General features: G+C 46.1%; 1 protein-coding gene across 1 annotated transcript in view; it reads left to right on the forward strand.

The window, feature by feature from the left end:
• The window catches only part of LOC137419405 (E3 ubiquitin-protein ligase TRIM50-like), a 47,144-nt gene extending 20,185 nt beyond the window's left edge, over positions 1-26,959 (forward strand). Inside the window, exons 6-8 of the mRNA XM_078770180.1 lie at positions 5,384-5,511; positions 7,635-7,688; positions 26,300-26,959. Coding sequence (XP_078626306.1) covers positions 5,384-5,511; positions 7,635-7,688; positions 26,300-26,826 — 709 coding nt within the window. The 3' untranslated portion in view covers positions 26,827-26,959. The remainder of the gene's footprint in view (positions 1-5,383; positions 5,512-7,634; positions 7,689-26,299) is intronic.
• Positions 26,960-27,386: the final 427 nt, after the last annotated feature.

Here is a 27,386-nt window from a genome sequence, read left to right on the forward strand (position 1 = left end):
TCTGGGGAAATGGGGGAGAAACACGTGGTCGAAGAACGAACGAACGAACGAATAAGAATGAATAAACGAATGAGAACAGAGAAGGAAATGGTTTTTTTTTTTGATTTTTTTGAGTTGTGATTTACACAAGGAAGAGGGCTATGGGGTGAAAAGATTGGGAAAACAGAGAACGAAAGTTATTGGATCACAAAAACACGGACCGCTGAGAGAAAAACAAAGCCTCAAGGTTGTACAGTGTTCACTGTACAACTACAAGGCCTCAAAACCCGACCCGAATTAACACGATTTTCAATACAGGTATGAAAGATTTGCACCGAAAATCTTCGTCGGGAGACAATATATACACCATAAAATAAATAGTTATAACGAAAATACAAATGAGAACAATTACTTAACTTCGATTTCGATGGATAGCATGGAGAGCTGAGAATAAACGAACCCTCGCCAGCAAGACCGGAAACGGAAACGGAAGAATTATTTAATGTTGCAACAAAGGGCCTATCTGTGGTGTCTACAGGTGTGCATTGCCATACGGGACACAGGTTTGGCTACCAGGTGTGACACACAGGGACATTATTCTTTATTCCCTATTCTATTTATCATTCGAACCTGGTGTTGGCTTAGCGGTTGGGGTGCCGGCTTGGGATCCTACGATCCTGAGGTTGAATCCCGGTCGATCGCTGAATTAACACCAGGGGGATTGACTCAGCCTGTCATCCTTCCGAGGTCGGCAAATTGAGTACCAGCTTGCTGGGATGAATGATCCCGGTGTGTACCCCGGTTTAGAATAGGTACACCGTATCCCTGCTCATCGTAAGAGGTGACTTAGGGTTGGCGTCAGGAAGGGCATCCAGCCATAAAAACATTGCCTCAAACAGGGAACCATGATTGTCATGGGGCCCGCAAGGCTAACCCCCGCTTTAGCGGGGAAAAATGGCCTCAAAACGATCATTCATTCATTCATTCTATTTCACCCACAAGTTGTTTTTTTTTTTGTTTTTTTTTTGTATACAGAATCGAGGCTCGTGAAAGAGCTAATAGATAAAAAGAGGGAGCGGCAGACAAGATGGGGAGAGAAGGGGAAGCACACAAACACAACCTTTGAGAGTAGGGACATCGGGAGATGTATGGGAGGGAGGTGGCTTAGGGGGAGGAGGCGTGGGAAGGGGGTGGGGGAGGGTGGGAGAAGTATAAAACACAAGGACAACAAGGACTTCCAGGAAAGAAGTTGGTATTTCAAAAAAGTGGATTTGGGGTGAAATTAGCAGGGGTAGAAAAGATCAAGGTTTGGATGGGGGAAGATAAGAGATGGTGGTGAACAGCTGTTTTAAAGACCTGGAGGGAGAAGTGGGATTGAAGAGAGTGAGGGAGTTTGTTCCAGAGGTGGGAGAAAAGAGGAATGAAGGAGTGATGGTGAGTAGAGAGTCTTGATTTTGGCAGTTTAACCATAAGAGGGTTGCAGGTAGATCTTGTGCGACCTGTCGGAATATTTGGGGGACAGAGCCCAGAGAGAGCTGGGGGAGCAAGGCCGGAGAGGAGTCGGTAGAAGACGGAAAGACCACCTACCTGCCTGCGGTGAGTGAGTGAAAGGCCCTCGGAGTTAGCTTCATCGCGGGAGATTCCAATGATTCTGAAAGCTTTGGTTTTAACAGCGTGAAGACGAGCTAGGTGTAAGGGAAGTGCACCAGCCCAGAGGGGAGAGCAGTATTCCATTGAGCTGTGGATAAAAGCCTTGTATATGGTGAGGAGCTCAGCTGTGCCAAGGAAGGACTTCGCATGACGGAGGATGCCCAGTCAGCCACTGGCTTTGGAGGCCAGATTTGAAATGTGGTTTTCCCAGGAAAGATCATGGCAGACAGTGAGGCTGAGTGACAGAACTTCTTGGAGAGGATTATTCAGAAAGTGGATGGGAGGGTTGTCCAGTCGGTCTTTTCGGAGAGACATTGTAAGAGTGTGAGATTTGTCAGGATTGAAAGACATGTTCCACTTGTTTGCCCAGTCTGTGATTTTGTCCAGGTCTGCAGAGATTGAGGAGGCTGCAGACTGCCGATCTGATGGATGAGGAATGGAGCGGCAGAGAGTGGAGTCATCAGCAAAGAGATAGAGAGGATTTTCAAGAGAGTCAGAGAGATCATTGATGAAGACCAGAAAGAGCACAGGGCCCAGAACACTGCCTTGGGGAACTCCAGCCTGAACAGGAAGAGGAGATGAGAGAAACCATTCAGGGCCACACATTGACTATGACCAGAGAGGAAGTCCGCAAGCCATGCGTGGAGATTTTCATGGATACCAAAGGAGGAGAGTTTGGTGAGCAGAGCGGGGTGCCAGACCGTATCAAAGGCACGTTATATGTCAAGGGAGACTGCTCTAATTTCCTGTTTGGCATTGAGGACCTCCATCCATTGTTGAGAAAGCAGAAGCAGCATGTCCAGAGTAGTGACCTGGTCTGAAACTAAATTGATGATCAGAGATCAAGCCATTGGAGAAGAGGAAAGATTTCATATCCGAAGCAATGATGGATTCCATGACTTTGCTGATAATTGGGAGAAGGCTGATTGGTCTGTAGTTGCTAGGATCTGTTTTTGCCCATTTTTTGTGTAAAGCGGAGATGTTGGCTGATTTCCAAGCAGATGGCAGATGACCTGGAGCAAAAGAGGGTGAAGAGAACAGAGAGAGGGAGTGAAAGAGCGGAAGAACAGGATTTTCGGACCCGTGGGCTGATGCCGTCAGGTCCAGTTGCAGAATCGTAGTCGAGGGTTGACAGAAACTTTTCCACCTTGTTAGGAGGAGAGGACAGAGTCCAGGAGCAGCTGGGTACGACTGGGTACGGTAGGTACAGAGAAGGATGCATGGGTTTGGGACACAAGATTTAGAGGCAAACACAGAGTTGAGGCATTCAGCTTTTTCACGTGCGGATTCAGCTGTGTAGCCATTTGAGGTAAGGGAGGGGATGGAGGGGGAACAAACATCAGAAACAGATTTGACCAGATGCCACCAGGATTTGCAAGAGGGAGACAGATAAGAGAGTTCGGTCTTGAGAATGGAGAGATATTGTTTCCTGGCTTTCCTGAGGATGGACACACACTTGTTTCGGGCTTTGTAAAAGGAAATGAGATTTCCTGCCGTTGGATTTGCTTTCCATGGGACGAAGGCAAGTTGTTTCTGGGCAACAGCCTCACCACAAGATTCCGTGTACCATGTATGGGAGGAAGGGTATGACAACTGAAGACGAGATAGGATAAATCTGTGCATGAGAGAGAGCAATTTCCGTTGGACGAATTCCCAGGATGAGTTGATGTCAGAGGCGGTAGAGATGGGAGACAAGTCCAGATGATTGATGGCTGCTTGAAGACCGTGCCAGTTGGCCTGAGTGAAATGCCAGACTCGTCGACGCTGAGGAGGCTCTCTGAGAATGGTCAGAGAGATGTCCACTTTAACAGGCACAGGAACAGATGAGCCGATTGGAGCAGAAGAAGAGCAGCAGACATTCTCAGGGAAGTTAGTCATAACCAAGTCCAGAAGAGAAGATGCTCCCTTGACTGAGATCCGGGTCGGGAAATTGACAGATTGTGTCAGTCCCAGTGAGTCGCAGAAGTCCTTTGCTGAGGAGCCATGGCTGGTGAGAGAGGTACCCACACCCAGCCAACTGGCATGGTGACAATTGAAATCGCCACATATGAGGAAGAGAGAGTTGGGATGAGTAGATAGAAGTTGGTCCATATTATCAGACAGCGAGATGTAGATGGAGTCATCACTGTTTGGTGGACGGTACAACACACATATGAACAAAAGGTGGGAGCGAAGGGGAAGCCGTAGCCAGAGGTATTCCTGGGAGTGAGGTGGAGAGAGGGCAGTGCAGGGCGAGTGAGGAAGAGAGTTTTTGATAAAGATGGCAACCCCACCTCCAGGACGAGGCTCAGGTCTATCATACCGGAGGGGGGAGTAACCCGGGAGAGATACTAAGGAATCAGAGACATCATGAAGGACGAAAGTTTCTGTTAAGCAGATCACGTCTGGTTTGTCAGAAGCAACCTGTATGGAGAGATCGGGCAAGTTTGAGCGAAGGCCCCGGATGTTTAAGGTCCATACCGTTAATGAAGAGGAAAAGAGGGAGCGTCAGATACAGAACAGAGTGGGGGGAGGGGTAGGGTAAGATGTGGAAGAGGAGGAGGAGGTAGGGAGAGCTGTTGAAGGTGTCAGATTTCAGAATAGCTTGCAGAAAGGGAAGGATGGGGGGACAAAAGGTTTGATGGTGATTGGGTGAGGGACAGTGAGGTGTTATTTGAGGAGGGGGAAGAGCGAGGCAGAATGCTGGGGGAGATGAAGGTGAGAGTTGGAAGGGGGAAGAAGCGGGGAGGACGCTTTGAGGAGGAGGGGTGAGGGGGTAAATGGAGAAGAAATGAGGGTATGGAGATTTGAAGGGGAGGCGTTAGGGGAGAGTTTAGGAGGGAAGGGACAAGGGGGGTATTTGAAAGGGATGGGAGATGCGGGAGATTTGGACGGGAGCGGTGAGGGGGGAGTCTATTCAGGGAGGAGTGAGGGAGAGTCGAGGAGGGGAGGGGTGCGGGCCGCGGGGGGAGTTTAGGAGGGAAGGGGCAAGGGGGAGATTTGAAAGGGATGGGTGATGGGGAAGACTTGGAGGGGAGGGGGAAGATTTGAAAGAGATTGGTAATGGGGAAGATTTGGAGGGGAGGGGCAAGGGGGGAGATTTGTTGTGGAGGGGAGGGGTGATGGGGAAGATTTGGAGGGGAGGGGTGAGATTGGATTTTAGAAAGTGTACGATTAATGGGAAACTAACATTTATTGCAAAATGAGTTTCTTGTGACCTTCGAGTCAAAAATACGTTTAAGGCCGCTTGAGGGGGGGGGGGGGGGGGGGGGGGTGGAGTGCAGGGGAGTTTAGGGAATGTATGAAAGAGGCACTGTAATAGATGGAATTTTTTTTTGGAATGAATAGATATGGTGAGCAAGTTGAAAGCATCCTTTTAAAGAAGAAAAAGATGTTATAATATATGACAGAATACAGTACTTCAGGGGAAAGTTTAAACCTTTGTAAATTGAGCAGTGAAAACTATCTGGGGAAATGGGGGTGTGAAACACGTGGTCGAAGAACGAACGAACGAATAAGAACAATGAACAAACGAATAAGAACAGAGAAGGAAATATATATATTTTTTTGAGTTGAGATTTTAAACAAGGAAGTATGTGGTGAAAAGACTGGGAAAACTGAGAGAACGAAAGTAATTGGAGCACAATCGAAGGACCGCTGAGAGAAGTTTATCGATATCTTCTATATTTGAGGCTTTTGTAATATCATTTTACAAACCTTTTTCTCCTCCAATGACCCCCTGACCTTCCTGAAGTTTTTTCCTTTTCATACCAAGGCTCGAGTCAGTGTCACATTTTCAATCTCTGAAGATGGCACAAACCACAGTGTTGGACTTCTCCAAGGAGGAGAAGAATCTGGGCTCATTCATTGAACTCAATGAGAACTTTCTGAAGAATATAATGAGTGAGTGACAAAAATGTGCTATTTTGTAAGGAGAATAATTATTTGGGGAACATGAGATGCGAGAGAACCAGGAAGGACAATAGAAAAGGGAAAAGTATATAAATGACAAAGATCATCGTCTTCCTCTCATACACAACTTTCAAAAGGACATAATCTGTTGGGGCACCTCAGCGGTGTTTGGGGCACCTTAAAGGATACCGTACAATACCTTCAGAAAGTATTCACATCCCTTGGCTTTTTCACATTTTGTTGTGTTATGGCCTGAATTTAAAATGGATAAAATGTAGATTTTTTTTGGTCACTGATCTACACATAATACCCCATAATGTGGAATTAATTTTTTTAGAATTTCCTTTTACAAAATAATTAAAAATGAAAAGCTGAAAATGTCTTGAGTCAACAAGTATTCAATACTTTTCCTATGACACTCCAAATTGAGCTGAGGTGCATCCAATTTCCTTTGATCATCCTCAAGATGGATGTTCAACTTAACTGGAGTCCACTATGGCCAATTCAATCGATCAATCAAAATGGTTTGTCGAAAGCATGTCTGGCAGCGAATGGCTGAATTGCACATGCATACATATTCATAATTTTCATTCAAAGATTGCTTACAAGATAAAAGTTTATCAAATACAATTCATGCTTTGACAAAAAAATGTGAAATTAAAAAATAAACATGGCACTTTTCAAACAGAGCTAATGGAGCTCAATTGATTGGAAATGATATTATAAAGAAACACACCTTTCTATACAAGGTCCCACAGTTGACAGTGCATGTCAGAGAAGAAACTACCATAAAGTCCAAGGAACTGTCCGTATAACTCTGAGATAGAATTGTGAGGAGGCGTAGATCTGAGGAAGGGTATCGAGCAATTTCTAAAATGTTGAAAGTTCTGTCCGACCAAACTGAGCAACCGGGCAAGAAGCACCTTGTTCAAGGAAGGTGAACAATAACCCAATGACCACTGTGACAGAACGAGAGTTCCTTGGCTGAGATGGGAGAACTTGCTGGAAGGATAAGAGTCTGCAGCACTTCACAAATCTAGGCTTTATGGCTGGATTTGTGAAGCCAGACAAAGCCACTCCTGAGAAAAAGGCACATGACAGCATGCCTGGAATTTGCAAAAAGATACGTGAAAGACTCTGCGAGTGAGGCAAAATAATATGAGGTCTGATGAGACGACAATTGAACTCTTCGGCCTGAATGCAAAGCGCTATTTCTGGCGGAAACAGAGCACAGCTAATCACCCATCTGACACCATCCCTACTGTGAAAAACGGTGGTGGCAGCATCATGCTGTGGGGATGCTTTTCAGTGGCAGGGACTGGGAGACTTGTCAGGACAGAGGGAACATTGATTGGAGCAAAGTACAGGCAAATCCTTGATTAGAACCTGCTTCAGAGAGCAAAAGACCACAAGAGATTTTGGTGCTGTGAGGGCTGGTATAAATATATTTTCTTTGTTTCCTTTGCCTGTTTCCAGGGGGACAGGGCAAGATAAATTATACTTGATTTTTGCATTTATTGCTTGAAGGTAAGGTGTGTGTGTGTGTGTGTGTGTGTGTGTGTGTGTGTGTGTGTGTGTGTGTGTGTGTGTGTGTGTGTGTGTGTGTGTGTGTGTGTGTGTGTGTGTGTGTGTGTGTGTGTGTGTGTGTGTGTGTGTGTGTGTGTGTGTGCGTGCGTGCGCGTGCGCGCGCGCACAGCTTGCTTGTATTAACAGGAAATGAACGGAACTAAACACCTCTCGGTCTCATCCACAGATATTTCTCGTATTTCCTATTTTTCCAGGAGTCTGATTTTCATCCAAGAGCATAACAATTATGGTTAATCGTCTATGATTTGCCACTCATTTAAATGCTGAAAATCATGTTTAAAAAGACTATTTGAGTGACACACTTCTCCTTAGCAGCGGCAGGTTAAAAGTGCCTTGATGAGCAGAAGCAAGTCCCTGAAAATTCACACACAGCACATGCGGGAAAGGCCTCGTTAGCATTCATACATTGTTCAAATCTGTTCATGTTTATAAATTGTTCCTTAAAGCAAAAAATATTTACTGTATAAATAAACAGCAGGGTGTCCACATTGATTGTGATGTTGCTTTATCTTTCCTTCTTTCAACAGAGCCAGTGGAGCTCCAAATGTCTGATCTGGACCAGAGCAGCTTGAGAAGTCTTTGTAAGTGAAATGAAGGGCAATGAGACATGGAGGGTGAAGGGATTGAAAAGAATGATATTTAACAAGGAAATTCATTGTCCTTCTTTGGTTTTTCTTTTTCCATGATCTTTCAAAATTCCCACTTTCTTGACTTTAATTCGTTCGCTTACCTTTGATTTTGTTTCCCTTTTTTATTCATTCTGATACACTTTTTTCTTTTCTCTCTTAATTTGCTTATATGTTCAACATAGTTAAAGCTATCTTGTATTTTGAAAGTTCACTTTTGAAAATTTTTCCACAAAATCATCAAGGACAAAATATAAAGAAATTTTAAACAGATAATGCATCACCCAAACTAATTTCACACAAAGAATGCATTTTCATCTGATCATGTGCTTGTGAAGCACCCGGTGTGTACCCCGGTTTAGAATAGGTACGCCATATCCCTGCGCATCGTAAGAGGCGACCAAGCGCTGGCGTCAGGAAGGGCATCCGGCCATAAAAACATTGCCTCAAACAGGGAACCATGATTGTCATGGGGCCCGCAAGGCTAACCCCCGCTCTAGCGGGGAAAATGGCCTTAAAACGATCATTCATATTCATTCATTCATTCATGTGCTTGTGAAGATCAACATCTCTTTGGCCATTCTCAGTAAACAGGCAATCCTTACATCACTGCCTCATTTACACTTAATCAATTATTGCTTCAAGCTTCGACAAACACTCCACTGGTTACAACAGTACTTGATTACTCTTGTAGTCGAGCCACATACGGAGACTCTACAAATTAGCAGCCTGAATACAGTACATGATCATCAACAGTACATGATCTCAGTACCTGATCAGTTCTCAGTACATGATCATCAACTTTTTACAAACTGCAAGGACATCTCTAATAACAACGTTATATAATTATCTACATTTGTGATTGGTCACTCGAAGTTGATAAAAAAGAAAAGTAGGAAAGACAACTGAATTTGCAATAAGTCCCTGAAATTACATCGGAGCTTACGACAGTGCATTCAGAAAGTATTCAGACCCCTTCCCTTTTTCCACATTTTGTTATGTTGCAGCCTTATGCTGAAATCGTTTAAATTCATTTTTTCCCACATTAATCTACACTAAATACCCCATAATGACAAAGAGAAAACAGGATTTTAGAAAGTTTTGCAAATTTATTCAAAAGGAAAAACTGAAATATCACATTGACGTAAGTATTCATACCCTTTGCTATGACACTTGAGATTTAGCTCAGGTGCCTCCCATTTGTCTTGATCATCTTTGAGATGTTTCTACACCTTGATTGGAGTCCACCTGTGGTAAATTCAATTGATTGGACATGATTTGGAAAGGCACACACCTGTCTATATAAGGTCTCACAGCTGACAATGCATATGAGAGCAAAAACCAAGCCATGAGGTCAGAGGAACTGCCTGCAGAGCTCAGAGACAGGATTGTGTCGAGGCACAGATCAGAGGAAGCCTACAAAAAAATTTCTTCATAATTGAAGGTTCCCAAGAGCACAGTGGCCTCCATAATTCTTAAATGAAAGAAGTTTGGAACAACCAGGACTCTTCCTAGAGCTGGCCGCCCGGCCAAACTGAGCAATCGGGGGAGAATGGCCTTGGTCAGAGAGGTGACTAAGAACCGGATGATCACTGGCTGAGCTCCGGAGATCCTGTGTGGAGATGGGAGAAACTTCCAGAAGGACAACCGTCACTGCTTTATGACAGAGTAGCCAGACCGAAGCCTCTCCTCAGTGAAAGACACATGAAAGCCCGCTTGGAGTTTGCAAAAAAGCACCTAAAGGATTCTCAGACTGTGAGAAACAAGATTCTGTGGGCTTTTTTTATTCGCTTGTTTCTGTTATTTTTTACAATGTGGAATAACACAATGGTTTGGTGCCCAATCTTGGAGCAAAAGTGTCAAGATACACTACCGGTCAAAAGTTTTAGAACACCTCAATTTTTCCAGTTTTTATTGAAATTTACGCAGTTTAATATCCAGTGAATAACCTGAAATGGTACAAATGTAAGCAGTAAACTGCTCGAGGTTAAAAAAAAGTTTAGGTTAACAAAAACGGGAAAATAATGTAAATTGCGCAGTTTTATTGTAAAAAAAAAAAAAGGCTTTCTTCAGGGAACAAGTAATGGGTTATCAACTTACAGCTGCTCTGCAGCAATGTAAGTAAATTAAGCCTTGAAAGTTGATGCAAACAATTCGTACAGGTGTCCCAACCTCTTGATTACAAGCTGATTACATGCTGATTACTTGATTACAAACCCCCTGTCTGTATAAAAGCAGTGTTTTAACAGACTTATTACACCCTCCGAAGCATTATTTGGACAATATTGCACTGCAGGAAGTAGTATATTGGAAACTGGAGGAAACTGACGGGAAGAGGTCTGGCAGACCCAAAGCCACAACAGAATCAGAAGACAAGTTTCTGAGAGTCAACAGCTTGCGTGATAGGCGGCTCACAGGACAACAGCTTCAAACACAGCTTAACACTGGTCGAAGTAAGCAAGTCTCAGTTTCAACTGTGAAGAGAAGACTTCGAGCTGCAGGTTTGACAGGTCGAGTGGCAGTAAGAAAGCCATTGCTAAGATGGCAAAATATGAAAAAGAGGCTTGCCTGGGCCATGAAGCACCGCCAGTGGACTACTGAAGACTGGACACACCTCCAGGTGTGTCCAGGTGTGAAAGCCTGGAGGTGTGTTTAGGCTATGTCAAAACTACTTTCGAGGAAAAGAACAAGAGGGCAGGCCTCAAATCATGGAATGGCCAGCACAGTCTCCAGACTTAAACCCCATCAAGCTGGTTTGGAATGAATTGGACAGAAGGGTGAAAGCAAAGCAACCTACAAGTGCAACACATTTGTGGGAACTTCTGCAACAGTGTTGGGAAGAACTTCCCAAACAATATTTGATTTCCATTGGAGAAAGAATGCCACGAGTGTGTTCGGCGGTTATATCTGCAAAAGGTGGATACTTTGCTGAGTCAAAAATTTAATTTAAATTTTGTTAAACAAAATGATTCTATGATTTTTTTTTTTGTTATCTCCAGTTGTTTATTTGTTCTATGCTCAATTTGAGAGTACATTGAGACATAAAACTGCGTAAATTTCAATAAAAACTGGAAAAATTGAGGTGTTCTAAAACTTTAGATTGGCAGTGTATCTTAATCAGCAATGTCAAACACTGTACATGTGTTCCTATATTGTTTTACGTAAGCCTGACTGTATCTTGCAGCTCTGTCTTATTGCTCGTTTCTCAAAGAGTAATGTCTTAATCCAGCCTCAGGCCACACAATGAACTGCACTTAGAAATGCCCAAAATAACTGTTGTGGTTTCCCTCTAACCAATAGGATGAGAACAGAGGGGAGGGGCAGAGCCTTTCGAGAGGAATTTATGGATGGCTGGACGTGAAAGACACTCTCGTGGTTTTTACTGTTTTGCTTACTTGAAGTGTCAACAAAACTTATTATACACTCGAACTGCAACTATCCTCAACAAACTACGATGAGAGTACGAAAACATACTCCAACTTTCGTTTTGTGTCTGTGGGTGGGGCCAACATTTTTTTTATCCGCGTCATCCCGACGTTCGTACGTAGAGTCGAAAGTGCCAGCACACACTCTGATAATAGTTTTGTAAAATTAACCTCATTGAAGAACTTTATCAAGACAAGATATAAGTATTTATCTGTAGTATCCAAATCCTGGTTCTGAGAAATCAGAAGACCTCAGTAATACTTGAGTAGATTCTGTCCAGACAAAAATAGTCACTATAAATCATCAGAAAGACGTTAGGCAAACACACTGTACACGTGACACGCTTTTTTATCTGAGCATGTGCACAGCAAGGTTCAGGTTTGATCGAGTAGGGAAACTAGGATCTTTATATTTAAATATCAATTAGTTGACCATTGACCAGTCCAGTCAATGCAGTATGCCAAAACAAAGATGAAAGGAACACGAAATGTCAATTCAAATATTTATTCAATTCAGAGTTCGAGTGGATCCCTTGTTTAGGGATCTAAACGCTAATATCCCTAAACGTTTAGGGATATTTCTGCTGATATTTGATTCCACATTATCACGCACAACGTCGACACTGAGGCAAATGTGTCTAGTGGCCCCGCCTCCATCAAGCTGAATGACCGTCATAGCCACGCCTACCCCGGTCCTATTCTTTTGTAAAGGAATGTAGTTTTACGTAGTTTTCGTGGAATCATTTCAAGCTATTAGAATTATAATACCAAAGGATGTCACAGGAAGTAAAACTCAGTCGGATCGTGGCCGAACGAATCATTGCCATTGATATTGGCTGCTCAGAAATATGCCGTCTGAAGAAGATTAGGCGTATTATGAACAACAAGATGTGAGTGGTTCGTGTGCAGCCACCCGCTGCTGGTTGCATCATTTTTCTGTGGGTGCGGCTGCCGCTGATGCAATGCGTCTCTCCAACCAGTTATCTGGTACTCATTTTTGCCAACCTCAGAAGGATGACAGGCTGAATCAACTCCACCAGTTGAATCAACTTTCGCTCTTTCACGAGCCTCGATCTTGTATACAAAAAAAAAAAAAAAGTGTTAATTCAACGGGATTCAAACTCGGGACCTTTGGATCCCAAGCCCGCCGCCCAAACTGTGAGGCCAACACCAGGTGATAACGACAAGATGAATTCCAGGAATTCAAGATGAATTTCACCATGTTTTTTTTGCTTTGGCCATGGTCTGCAGAACTGAAAAGTGATCCCTACCTTGACAATCAGCTGAACAGACCAGGTAGGCGCTCATATGTAACCGAAGTGACTTTTTAAAGAAGATACTCCAACTTCAGTTTTGCACGTCGCAGATGGGACCGACATTTTTTTCCACGCCATCCCGACATAGAAAGTACCAGCGTACTCTCTGATATATACATTAGTAAAAAGCTTGTCAAAAATGATGGGTAGGAACAATTTATTCAATGGTGCAGCCTCGTGAGCGTGCCAAAGTCTGAAGCCTCGGCCTAGTGTCAGGTGTACTCGTATGTTTTTTTTATTTATTAGACATCTTACGGATGTAAATGAAAAACTCGTTTTACTCTGCACACATTGCACGTCAGGTGCAGCAAATTTCACCTCCCTGCCCCTTGTATTTATTATTATTTAAAAAAAAAAACCCTAACCCTAACACTGCCCTTGAGGCTTGTTTTGCAAGCCACTACCTACACCTCCAATAGAAGAGACATAATTACTATTTCATGGAAAATGTTTTTCATGATTGTTTTGTCCTCAAAAATAGACCATAGTGAAGACATTCGTTTTAAAAGATTGGCCTTTAAAACCTACCCTTGTGAAGGGGGACAGACATCTGGAAAAACCCACAAACTGACAATGTGGTTTATATGGTAGATAGAGATGTCTGTACTATTTTGAGATATGGGAATAATAAAATCACAAAAATCCCATTTGATTGTAATGGGGTGAAATTGATGTCATGGAAACCGTTAACATTTAAAAACAGCTAAATTGATTGTTATCTCCACCTCCAAAGGTAAACGGATGTTAAGCTTTCACCCGTTGGGCTGTCTGATCGTTTGTCTATCCCGTTGGGTTGTCTGTCTGATCGTTTGTCTATCTGTAAGCAGGATATCTCCAAGGCCGTCTTAACGCACGGGCACACTGGGCAGTTGCCCAGGGGCCCCACGATTCTAGGGGCACCATTCTGCCATATTGTTCATGAGAGATCTCTGGGCAGAGTGGATAATTACTCGACTTCTTGCTGGAAAGGCCTGGGATTAAGTTACGAAATAAGACTGGAGCAGATTACATTTCATTTCTGGTGCAAATGGTATAATATGCATTAACCTTATTTCATTAAGATTTCCACTCATTTATTCACTGTGTAAAATACAAAACAACTTTCACTGCGCATCCCGATTGCCATTTGTTGAATGACGTCACGCAGTTCTTGTTGAAGTTGTTGAGTCTAATTATCTACAAATAATCCGGAAGAATTCCCATGTTTTAAACGTGTGTCATGTTAAGGTGTATAGAGCAGCTTAACATGTCCTTCCACAGCATGGCATTATGATTAAAAAATAAATAACAAAAATAATGATAACATTGTAACAAAGCATATATTAATTAATCTAATAATATTAATAACAATAATTATATTAGTATTATTTGCCAACAATAATAACGAACGTTGAAACTCCCCTCCCCCACCCTCTGCGCACGTCAACGAAACAAGTTTCACTGCGCATCCCGATTGCCATTTGTTGAATGACGTCACGCAGTTCTTGTTGAAGTTGTTGAGTCTAATTATCTACAAATAATCCGGAAGAATTCCCATGTTTTAAACGTGTGTCATGTTAAGGTGTATAGAGCAGCTTAGCATGTCCTTGCACAGCATGGCATTATGATTAAAAAATAAATAACAAAAATAATGATAACATTGTAACAAAGCATACATTAATTAATCTAATAATATTAATAACAATAATTATATTAGTATTATTTGCCAACAATAATAACGAACGTTGAAACCCCCCTCCCCCACCCTCTGCGCACGTCAACGAAACAAGTTTCACTGCGCATCCCGATTGCCATTTGTTGAATCTTGAATGACGTCACGCACTTCTCGAATTTATTCCAGCAAACGCCATCAGCATTTCACAGCGCCAACTATTTGTCTTGTCACTCTTGTGAATTGTGAATAGTGAGCATCTTCCATCCTCATGTAATCGGGTATGTACAGTTTAAATTCGTTGTCAATTATAATGCATTAACAACCAATATTTGCCGAAATGATTCTCAAAGTGGGCGGGAAAGGGCCCCAGCGGATTGCTCTGCCCAGGGCGACATTGCTCTGAAGACGGCCCTGAATACCTCAAAAGGTTATGGGCGGATTCAGACAAAACTCGGTGGACGGATTGTGTAGGTGACAAGAACAACCCGATGACATTTTGGTTCAGGTCCGAATGCAGATCGGCCCATCAGAGGGATACAAAACGTAAACTCGCTGATGCGTGTACTCCAGCTCCAGCGAGTGCCATTCCAGGTTTATCTGCTTTGATGTTTTCGCCGTTTTGATTTTTGTTAAACGAATTCAGTGATTTAATCTGCAAATCTTATTCAAATTTCACGTCAATCGGATGTAAATTGACCATTTTAGATAAGTTTGACCTTGACCGCTTGAAAACATGGCTGACGAAAGGTGATCGAGCAAATCCACTGATTTCAAAGTGCTGATGGAGTAGAATGTGGTGATGCAAACCAGAAGAGTCTCAACAACGACTCTGTGCCAAGTTATCGAACACAAATTATATCAGGAAACATGACGTTGCTGTGACCTTGACCTTTTGACCTCAAAAACAATAAGCTTATAACCTTTGACGAGCCTTAGCAGTTGGTTAACTTTCATTAAGATCAGTGTGGAATGACGGATAACAGACAGACAGACAAACAAACAAAAACATAATCGGTACACAAATATACAGTACAGCACTGTACCTGTGAACCTTTGATTGTGTAAATAGCAAACACTTCTCGAATTGCACATAGTACTCGCATAATAATAATAAACGGGACATTCTCACCATGAATACGGAACAAGATCATTTCATTCTTTCCAAAAAGAAAGTTTTTCATCCTTCGTGTTTTCTCAGCATTTGTTCATTTCTTGTTTCGATTCATTCGTTCCTCGTTTTCCCACCTGTGAAACCAACTTCCACACTCGCTTCAATGTCATTCTTCCCTCCAGGTATTTAAGACACCTGTTCACCACCATCTCAATCCAAAATCGATCGTCCCCAATCCAAAACCATGATCTTTCCTTTCCTCGTTATCCACCCCAGTTCCTCCTCCTTCCAAATTTCCATCTTCACCTCCTTGGAGTTTCCTTCTGTATCCATCTTGTCCACACCTTGGATCACCTTGTCCATCCTATGCATCCGCTCCTGCCTCACATTCATCCCCATACCCATTGTTTATCCAAGTCTCCCTCTATATTGGCCTTCAACTATACCATTGGTGTTTCCCCCCTCTCTCCACTGTTCCTTGTGCGTCCTGTCACGTCCTCATTCGTTAATCACACTCACGCTTCAGTGTGATTGGTTCAGGTGTAAAATTGGTCCCATCCCATCCCACCCGCCCCCCCCCCCCCCCCCACTTCCCAAATCCCGCGACTGCAATAACTTCAGGTGAAGAAGAATCCCCTTATGGTGAGATCAACAACAACAACAACAACAACATGCATTTTAAAGGCCATTTTCCCTGCTAGAGCGGGGGTTAGCCTTGCGGTCCCCATGACAATCTTCTCCATTTTGCCCTATTTTCTGCATCTCTCCTTGTTAACCCCCTTGCCCGCATTTCTTCTTCCACCATCTTTAGCCAAGTCTTTCTCGGTCTTCCCCGTCTTCTACTTCCTTCTACATTCATTTCCATCACTCTTCTCAACCAGTCGCTTTCATCCTTCCTCAACACATGACCAAACCATCTCAACCTGTTCCTCTTCACAGCATCAATCACAGGCTCTATTCCCATCATCTTTCGCAATTCATCATTTGTCTTCCTCTCTCTCAACGATACTCCGCACATCCGGCGAACCATTCGCATTTCCACCCTTTCCAACCTTCGTTGCTGCTCTACGTTCATTACCCATGTCTCGCTCCCATAAATCATAACACTTCTCACACATGCAGCATACACCTTCCCCTTCAGCTTCAACGACACTCCCCTCATCATCAGCACGCCACTCAATTCCCGAAACTTCTTCCATGCACATCTCACTCGAGCAACCATTGCGGAGTCTGATCCACCTTCTCCATTCAGCATGTCTCCGAGGTAGCAAAATGTTTTCACACCTTCCAGCTTCACGCCGTCTCCAAGATCCAACTCAACATTTCCTCCATCTGCAGCTCCCTCTGTACACACCTTACATTTGAATGTAGCTGCCACACTGGTTAATGACCCTCTCAGACCACTACATTTTTGATGAACCCACTCAGCGCACATTGTACACTGAATGGAGTTCACTCCGTCACCCTTCCTACACACAGCACAGACCCACTTCCCAGTTCTTTCCACCTCACCACATGCTTTACCACTTGCCATCACCTTCGTCTTTCCGATATTCACCTACAGACCTTTTGTCTCCATACATTCCTTCCACGTGTTCATCTTTTCCTTCAGTCCATCCATACTTTCCGCAATCAACACCAGATCATCTGCATACAACAACTCCCACGGTAAACCCTCCTTTACGTTCTGAGCCAGCACCTCCATCACAGCTACAAATAGTAGTGGACTTAGTACCGACGCCTGATGCACTCCCACCTTCACCTCAAACTCACCACTGTTCCCGTCCTTCGTCCTTACAGCTGTGCGCGCTCTTTTGTACATTGCCATCACTACTCTGATCAACCATTCCTCCACTCCTAACTTCCTCAATGCCCATGTCAATACTTTGCGTGGAACCCGATCGAATGCTTTCTCCAGATCAACAAACCCAAGAAACAACTTCCTCTTCATGTAATTCTCCTGCAACTGCCTCACAATGAAAAGCGCGTCTGTCGATCCTCTTCCTGGCATGAATCCAAACTGCATTTTGTCGATCTTCACTTTCTTCCTTATCCTCCTCTCCAACACCCTTTCCAATACCTTCATTCCATGCTCCAATAACTTTATCGCTCGGTACGAGCCACACTCCAGAGGGTCACCTTTCCCCTTGTATAGAGGGACGAGGGTACTCGGTTCCCAATCCACTGGAATGCGGCCTTCTTTCACCACCAGATTACAGATCTCTGTCATTCTCTTCACACCCCAACTTCCTGCTGCCTTCAACATATCTCCCACAACTCCCGTCGGCCCTCCCGCTTTTCTACCCTTCATTGCTTTTATCGCTTCCTCAACTTCCTTCTCAGTTATCTTCTCTGCCGGTCCTAAAACTGGGTTACTCTCTATGTTGCCATCCCATTCATTCTCTGTATTCAACAGCATTTCCATATATCTTTTCCATCTTCCTTTAATTCCATCTGGGTCGACAACGATTTGTCCCACTTCATCCTTCAAGCAACTCACCCCCATCACATCACACCTCTCTTTCGCTATCTGCTTTGCAATCCTGAATACTGCTTTCTGACCCTCTCCCGAATCCAAGCGTTCTCCGAACATTTTCCTACATGCCTCCTGCGCCTTTGCTACCTCTTTCTTTGCATCCTTCCTGGCTGCCTTATAACTTTCATGCTCTGCTGTTTCTGCTCCCGTACCCTTCGCCTTCTGCCACTCCTTGAACTTCTTCCTCTTCTCGTCAATCCTCTTTCCAACTTCATCATCCCACCACCATGTTTCCGAGTGCCTCGGTGGTCCTTTTGTCCATCCACATACCTCACCAACGGCTCCCAACAGACTAGCTTTCATTGACATCCAACCACTTTCAAGCTCAACCACATCATCCTTGACCCGACTCAGCCTCTCTTTTAATGCCTCCCTGACTGTCACTTCTTTCAACCTCCACACCTTCATTCTCGATTGGTACTTCACCCGCCGAGCTGTCCTCGCACCCTTCACCCTTACGTCGCAGACAACCAAGTGGTGCTGTGAAACAGCCTCTTCCCCCGGGATCACCTTTGTGTCCCGGAGGTGCCCCCTATCTCGCCTACGCACCATCAGGTAGTCAACGGTTGTCGTCGACCCACCTGACGTGTATGTAACCAAGCTTATTATCCTCTTTCTGGAACTGAGTATTACAAATCAGCTCCATCAGCAAACTCCAAAATCCTTTCACCTTCTCCATTTCTCACACCATATCCGTAACCCCCATGAACTCCATCAAAACCATCCATACTCCTTCCCACATGTCCATTTAGGTCTCCTCCTACCACAACAACTTCCTCATCTTTCACGTTTTCCATCAGCTTCTCTATCGCACACCAGAACTTGTCCTTCTCTTCATCGCTTCTACCAACCTGCGGAGCATATCCCGAGATGCGTTCACCAAGAGCTTTCCAATCATCATTTTCACCATCATCAACCTATCACTCACTCTAGTCACACTCACCACACTGTCTACAAACTCCTCAGAAAACAGGACACCAACACCATTCACACCCTCCAGGCACCCTTGCCACACAAACTTGTATTTCTGTCCCTGCCTACCCTTCACCATTCTCACACCACTTCCCTTCCATCTCGTCTCTTGCACACAACATATGTCCACTCTTCTTCTGACCAATACTTCCACCACTTCTCCTGATCTCCCTGTCATTGTCCCTACATTCCATGTCCCAAACCTCAGAAACCGATCTCCACTTCGGGCTGTACCCTGCCCACATGTAGTTGTAATTGTCGTGGTTCTATTTTTGAGGCAATTTTTTTTATGGCCGGATGCCCTTCCTGACGCCAACCCTCTTAGTCGCCTCTTACGACACGCAGGGATACGGCGTACCTATTCTTATCCAGGGTACACACTAGGAAAATTCCCTTATGGTGAGATCAAACAAGAGATTTCAGTAACTTCACGGTGAGCTCCAGATGAAATGATTAGATCATCTCAACTCATTCACAAGATGTTACTTCTGTTGTTGTTTCGAAACCAGCCTTTGGCTGCTGGTTGCGTCATTTTCTGGAAGTGTGGTTGTGCCGCAGACGCAGTGCCACTGTTAACAGTAATTACAAGGGCACTCGGTAGTGGGCATACCCCTGGTGGAGGGCATACCACCGGCAGAGTGCATACCTCTGGTAGAGTGCATAACCCTGGCAGAGTTTCTACCTTAGGCAGAATGTATAATCCTGGTAAAGGCCATACCTCCAGCATACCGCTGGTAGAGTGCATACCTCCGGTGGAAGGCATACCCCTGGTAGAGTGCATACATCCATCAGAGTGAATACCCATGGAAGAGTGAATACCTCCAGTAGATGGCATACTTCCAGTAGGGTGTATACCCCTGGTGGAGTGAATACCCCTGGTAGAGTGCATACCCCTGGTAGATTGCATACCCCTGGTAGATTGCATACCCCTGGTAGATTGCATACATCTGGTAGAGTGCATACATCTGGTAAAGTGCATACATCTGGTAGGGTGCATACCCCTGGTAGGGTGCATACCCCTGGTAGAGTGCATACATCTGGTAGGGTGCATACATCTGGTAGGGTGCATACCCCTGGTAGGGTGCATACCCCTGGTAGATTGCATACATCTGGTAGATTGCATACCCCTGGTGGAGTGCATACCCCTGGTAGAGTGCATACCCCTGGTAGAGTGCATACCCCTGGTAGGGTGCATACCCCTGGTAGGGTGCATACCCCTGGTAGTGTGCATACCCCTGGTAGTGTGCATACCCCTGGTAGTGTGCATACCCCTGGTAGGGTGCATACCCCTGGTAGAGTGCATACCCCTGGTAGAGTGCATACCCCTGGTAGAGTGCATACCCCTGGTAGAGTGCATACCCCTGGTGGAGTGCATACCCCTGGTGGAGTGCATACCCCTGGTAGAGTGCATCCCAGGCTGATTAATTCCATTTTTGCCCCACTGATCAGATCCAGATTCGAACTTTCACCAAAATCGAATCGCCTCTTCCTTGTCACACACCCAACTTATCCACCAAGTTTCGTCCGAATCTGTCCATAACTTTTTGAGACATCGTGCTGTATATCATTGTTCGCCCGATCATTGAATGGTGAGGTTGGTGTTGGCTGCACGGTTAAGATGGCTGGCTTTAAATATTCGGGTCCTGAGTTTGAGCCCCGACCATGATGTTGAACACCAGGTGGGCTGACACAGCCTGTCATCCTTTTAAGGTGGGCAAAATGAGTACCTGCCAATTGGTAATGGGGGCATTGCATCAGTGCACGTCCTGCCCCCAGAAAATGATGCAGCCAAACAGCCACAAGCTGCATCTGAACCACCACCAATCAATGAAGAAGAATCCCGAAAATAATTCTCGTATCCGGATCCGGATCTTGACCAAAATCGAATCGATTATTTCTGGTCACCTACCCCACCGGTACACCGAATTTCGTCCGAATCCGTCCATACCTTTCTGAGATATCCTGCACACAAACAGACAGGGTAGAAAACATAACCTCGGTCGACCTTCGTTGGTTGGAGGTAACAATAAAATTCCTTTCACGCCATTTCATTGGCGAAGGAGTGCAGTACTGGCCAGATCGCCAATCCGACGCAGGATACTCGAATGGTTTATTACTCCCAGTAAGCTGGTACTCACCTGGTCCACCTCGGAAGGATGACAGGTTGAGTCAGCCCACCTGGACCGGGTTGCTCGAAGCTCTCCAGTGGATAAATATGTGATATCCTTCCAGAAACCGGGCCCAGGTGTTATTTTAACGGAACGACAGGTGCTCAATCTCAGGACCTTAAGATGTTAAACCCGCCACCTTGACCGTTAAGGTAACACCAGGTTTATGTTACCCCATAACCCATTCACAAGATGTTACTATTTCCATGAAACGTCATTGTCGTGAAAATCAAGCTCAGACACGACTTGACCTCTGGGTAGGTTTTAATATCATTTAGATCTGCAGTACATCCTGTAAGAATACATGCAAGCAATAGGCATTAAATCAGAGCATTTCATGAGCAGCAAAGGTTGAATACAGGTGCGTACCGGTGGCATAACTATAAATGAGCTTGTGATATATATAGCAGAATCGTTACCTTTCTATGGAAGCCCAGAGGAGCTATAGAGTTACATTTCGATTATGGATGTACATCTCCTGTCTGCGCTGAAATGGCAGTCTCTTATATATAGAAGCCGCGAAGGTGTCGCGTAGCGGCCATGAGGAGGATAACATCAGTGTCGTAACTTGGATGTCGATTTCATCACATTCTCCCCGCGCTTAGATCCTAACTAGGCGGTAATGAACAGCTGACACATACTGATAATTCAGCAGAGGGATACATAGGAATGCAAAGAACGAAATACATCGGAAGGATGTTACTGCCAGTCGAACGTCCAGGGGCCAGCAATCCCGATGGCAGGGTTACTGCATTTCAACCTGTTAGCCTGGTTAGCATCAATCCCCAGATATAGATGTATCGAGGAGGAAATCCCAATCAAGAAGATATCGAACCGAGCAAGCAGTGTTCATCCCAGGGAGAAGACGATGAGCCCGTGGGTAGCAGTAGTCTTACTGTGGGGTAGTCGGCACAGTAGCTAGATGGATAAGGTGTACCTTTGCGTTATGCAACTCATTACATAAGGTGTGCCTTGTCGAAGAGCGAATGTCCATTCGTCGCAAGGCAACACATTACAGGAAGATGTGTCGATGTGGAAGATGTGTAAATCAGTAAGCCTCTTTACAGTAAGCTGTAACAGCCGTGGCTCCCAAGGGTACATGGTCGATCCACATAAGATCCATGTCATGGAATTGCCGAGGGAGAGAACCGACGAGAGCCATAACGAGAGTTACGCGATACCTCGGAGTCCCCCAGTGTTGAAATCACGAGACTCAAGCGCTCTCTGTTGGCAGCGCGTACGGATTACAAGCTCCGGCGAATAGTTTCAAGCAAAGCGTTTGCCTCGAGTGCCCTCCGTAGGCTGCCCGAACGACCGGCATGACTGATTACGACGACGCACAAAACGTCCGGAACGCGTCCGGAGCGGAGCGTGCAGAACCTCCGTGATGCATACATAGCTAGGCAGAGCCATATCGAGCAAAGGGCGCAGACGCTCCTTATCCGGAGAGACGGAGCCATAGGTCACGGTGTACCCCAAAAGGTCTACCGAGCGTAGAGAGTATTGACACTTCGCCGCATTCATGGTTAAGCGATATCTCCGCGCGACCTCGAGGAAGCGTTTCAGATTCGCGTCGTGATGCTCCTGGTCATACCCACAAACCGTAAGATGGTCCAGATAGACAAAGACATCGGACAAATTCTCGCGAATTGAAATGTCCCATACACAAACCGAGAGAGAGTCCCGGCTGGACAAACCATCCACGGATGTCCGACCGAGCCATCCATGCAACGCCTTCATTGCATGGCACGGATCCAGCCGGACCGCGGGTGGATCGACCAGCCACGGACGCAAAGACGCAAAGACGCAGAGACCCAAAGACCCAAAGACACAAAGACACAAAGACATCCATTCCGGGGATCGCAGCCACGGACGCAAAGACGCAGAGACCCAAAGACACAAAGACACAAAGACATCCACGGACGTCATCCTGGGTCCCCACGAGGGGCGAGGTGGGAGGCGTTAGACCGGACGGCATCCGGGGGAGCAACAATAACCTCCAGGGATCCGGGGAGCAACAATAACCTCCAGGGACCCCCCCCCCCCCCCCACCGAGGTGGCAGCAGCGCGCTGCATACCGAAGTCAGACGACCTTCACAGTCTGGGTCAGTCGGAGCCACAGTCAGTCTGGGGCAGAGGGGAAATGGAAGCAGACGAGGCGTCTCGCAGTCTCGAAATGTGCGTGGACACGAGCCAAGAACTCTGTCCGATAAACAACAAGCCCAGAGTCAAGGGCGAGCAGGCAGTACGGTGCCCCCGTTACTCGCGCAGGTGACAAGGGAGTCGGGCGCGACGCTCAGTCACCATTTCACGAGGTCACCGTGTACTCCCTAAACGGCGCGGGCGCGCGACCTTGAGGTAGAGCCGCGTTACGTAGTTTACGTCGTTTACGTAAAGGACACCTTGGTACGTAGTTTACCAAGGTACATGGAAATGTAAACGAATCCCCGATGAGATCGCGGGACGCACGCAATTACGTTAATGACGCTGTGAAGCAAACGCGTGATTCAGGCGCTGACGTCATCACTTGGTTCGGGCGCGTGCGGGCGGGGTTGACGGCGAGTTCTAGCTGAGCGGTATCCCCCCAGACGGAGTAAAGTAGCACTCCGAAATCTAAAGTCTCACGTCCATTGGGCAGCAGCATTCGAGCGGGCTCGAGATCGGTATACGGAATACGAACCCGGCCGACGAGCGAAAAGTATTATCTAGGGCGCACCGCGTACGAGGGAAACCGAAAGTTGAGCTCGGCCCGTTGAACCAGTGCGGCTTTGCCGAGTCGAGGGTGAGCCCGCCGAGTCGAGGGGCGAGCATGCTTGGCAGCGATAGACTGCACGACCGGAAGTAGCGTCTCGTTTGTTTTGCTGTCGGGTCAAAGGAGCGCATACATATCACGCCCTGAAGTAGCGTCTCGTTTGTTAGCTTTCGGGTCAGAGGATCGAATACATATCACGCCCTGAAGTAGCGTCTCGTTTGAGGTGCATTGAGCACGAAGGATGAAGAGGAGGCCATTTGGTCCGTCAAGCCTGCTCTACATCAACACCACATTAATTCAATCCAACAGTTTATCAAATTAAATTAATTGGGTGAAACGCGGGGTGTGGAAAAGGAATGAAAGCAGTCGGTGTACAATGGTCGCAGGTGTTTAACGAATACGCCGTTTGGAGATCGGGAACAACAAATCAGGTAAAACAAAGGACGAAGAAGAACGATCATCGTATAGGATACACATGGTATACGATCATCTATCATAAGCATAAGCCCGAGTGTCGTGAAAGGCTATGAAGGTCCCGCTTGACGTCCTTAGAAACTCATCCGTGCTGCGACGAGACCTCGCGTGGTGCCAAGCGAGCCTCCATTGAGGCGATTCCGGGCAGCGGAGTTCGCCGGCCTCGTTGAGTAGCCACATGTAGGTGGGATTTCGACGGCCGCGATCAGAATCGCCGGCCTCACAGAGTAGGGCCTGCGAGAGGAATCGCATGCGAAAGGGGCCCATCCAGCGAAGATGCGGCGCGCGCAACTGGCGCGTCGCGCAAAGTAGGGATTCCATCCAGCGATGGTGTGGTGCGTGATTCGCGCGTAAGAGGGGTTCCGACGAGCAGCGATAGGAATCGCCGGCGTCCCAGAGAGGGCCCGCGATGGGTGCCACGTGTGGCTTCGCGTAGGAGGTGATTCCGAGCAACGATCGGAATCGTGGGCCTCGCCGATATCGTGGGCCTCGCCGAGTAGGGCCCGCAAAAGGGAGCAAAGTGCGGCTTCGCGGCGAGGAGGTGATCGGAATCAGAATGGAATCGCGGGCCTCCCAGAGTATTAGCACGCGATGGGTGCAGTGCACGACGATTCGCGTGGAGGAGGTGGTTCCACCGAGTAACGAGTGGTCGGAGTGAGCCGGTCGGGAGAGGCACGGCGTGATTCCGACGAGCAGTGCGCGATTCGCGCGGAGGAGATGGGCCACCGAGTAGCGAGTGGTCGGAGTGAGCCGGTCGTGAGAGGCACGGCGTGATTCCGACGAGCAGTGCGCGATTCGCGCGGAGGAGATGGGCCACCGAGTAGCGAGTGGTCGGAGTGTGCCGGTCGTGAGAGGCACGGCGTGCTTCCGATGAGCAGAGCGCGATTCGCGCGGAGGAGATGGTTCCACCGAGTAGCGAGTGGTCGGAGTGTGCTGGCCGTGTGGAGGCATGGCCGACATGGGAGTCGTGATCACTCGCGTGGGAATCTCATCTCGGGCCGAGGCACGCAAATCTAGGATGATTCTCTCGGACGGAGCCGTTAGCGTTTCGCGCAACCGAGGCTAGATTCGTACCTTCGGCTCCAAGCGGGTCCGTTGTTCCGACGGGGTTGCGGCCCAGGACATTTCCCAGTGGCCTCCTTCAGCAGGCGCCTTGCCGGAGTCCGTCTTGCCTGCTCCGGCGTTCGGGCCTCAGGAGAGCAGTTTGCGTTTCTTCTCCGAGGCGAGCATTGCAGGAGCGTGGGCATTATCTTGATTCCGAGCGATGTCAGGAGAAAGTTGGACTGTAACACGGACAGCTTTATCGCAGCGGTGGGCTCTGTCTCATGAGCCGCAAAGTAATTCTGCAGCGTGTTGAGCCAATGAGCAAACGCCGACGCAGATCCCACAGCTTGAGGGTCGGCTCCGAGAATCAGTACCACGATCATCTTGTGGTCAGCCATTCCGGCGATCTAAATGATATTAAATGTCGTGTAAATCAAGCTCAGACACGACTTGACCTCTGGGTAGGTTTTAATATCATTTAGATCTGCAGTACATCCTGTAAGAATACATGCAAGCAACAGGCATTAAATCAGAGCATTTCATGAGCAGCAAAGGTTGAATACAGGTGCGTACCGGTGGTATAACTATAAATGAGCTTGTGATATATATAGCAGAATCGTTACCTTTCTATGGAAGCCCAGAGGAGCTATAGAGTTACATTTCGATTATGGATGTACATCTCCTGTCTGCGCTGAAATGGCAGTCTCTTATATATAGAAGCCGCGAAGGTGTCGCGTAGCGGCCATGAGGAGAATAACATCAGTGTCGTAACTTGGATGTCGATTTCATCACAAGATGTTACTATTTCCATGAAACGTCATTATTTTTATTTTAAAAGAAAATCGAACGAAGGCGAAAATTAAATCACTGGATGTTCGGGGGAGGGTTTTGTTATATGGGAACAGGAGGATGTTCGGGGGAGGGTTTTGTTATATGGGAACAGGAGGATGGTCGGGGATTCCTAACCAGGTAAAGAAAGGTGAATTGTGTTTCGTAAAGAAGGTGAAATTAAAAATGTATTTAATATTTCAAATGTTATAAAAGAGATTAATGTGTTTGTGTTTCTCTCCGTTTGTCTAACGAAGTCTTTGACCCCGCGTCGTTGTGTCTCCAGATGGACGGACCCCGAGTCTGGACCCAAACTCTGCACATCCACTGATCAAGATCTCCCAGGATCTCAGGACGGCGACTCGAACCGAGACCCACAATCATCACCCGGAACATCCTGATCGGTTTGATTTTTGGTTGCAAGTTCTTTCCTCTGAGAGTTTCTCCTCGGGTCGTCATTACTGGGAGGTCGATGTGAGGTCGAGCAGTTCGTGGGGAATCGGAAGTTGTTTAAACTCCATGGGGAGGAAAGGGGAAGGGAAAGAGTGCAGGTTGGGAGAGAATCCCGAGTCTTGGTGTTTACAGAAATATCAAAACAAATACTACACACGGCACAACAATCGAAGAACCCTCCTGTCCGTGCCGGGGGATCCTGAACGGTTTGGGTTCTTGTTGGATTGTGAGGAGGGAGAGTTTACGTGTTTTGGGGACTCGCGGGTTCTGCACGTGTTCAGGGGGAACTTCCTGGACCCCGTTAAACCCGCGATTTCGGTTTATGATGATGGTGACTCCGTGCGGTTTTGCTCGTTTTAATGGTTTCGTTCATTCCGTTTTGTTCATTCATTCCATTGTGTTCGTTCATTCCCTTCTGATTATTTACTTTGTGATTATAACAATGTATTTACAATCTGATTGTTGATTTGTTAATAAAGTTTATAAAATTAAATACATTTATTGTTTTTCTAATTTAGTGTTTGATGAAAATGCATTTATTTCCTTCACATTCCTCACATATTTACAACAATATCTGGGCATGACGTATGTCTAATGATTTTGGGATGAGAGAAAAAGTCATGGGACGTGGTTTTCTGAATTGTTGGAGTGAAAAAACCCCAAAGAATCACATCAGACTCCATCCTCATCCTGTCAGACTACCGTCTCCACCAACAACACACAACTATTAATTATTTATATATTTATACACACGACACCACCATATACCACAACTTCGATGCACACGTGATGGTTGTACCCCCCAATGGAAGTCGTGGGTCAAATCTTCACCTTTCTTCCTGCTGCCCGGATTCATCAAGTGCTGATCGGTCCCCATGGACCGGCCCTTTCCCTCTTGTCTCTCTCGCTCACTCTCACAC

This window comes from Myxine glutinosa, chromosome 1 (genome assembly GCF_964187855.1).
Source record: "Myxine glutinosa chromosome 1, kmMyxGlut1.1, whole genome shotgun sequence".
Lineage (NCBI taxonomy): Eukaryota > Metazoa > Chordata > Myxini > Myxiniformes > Myxinidae > Myxine > Myxine glutinosa.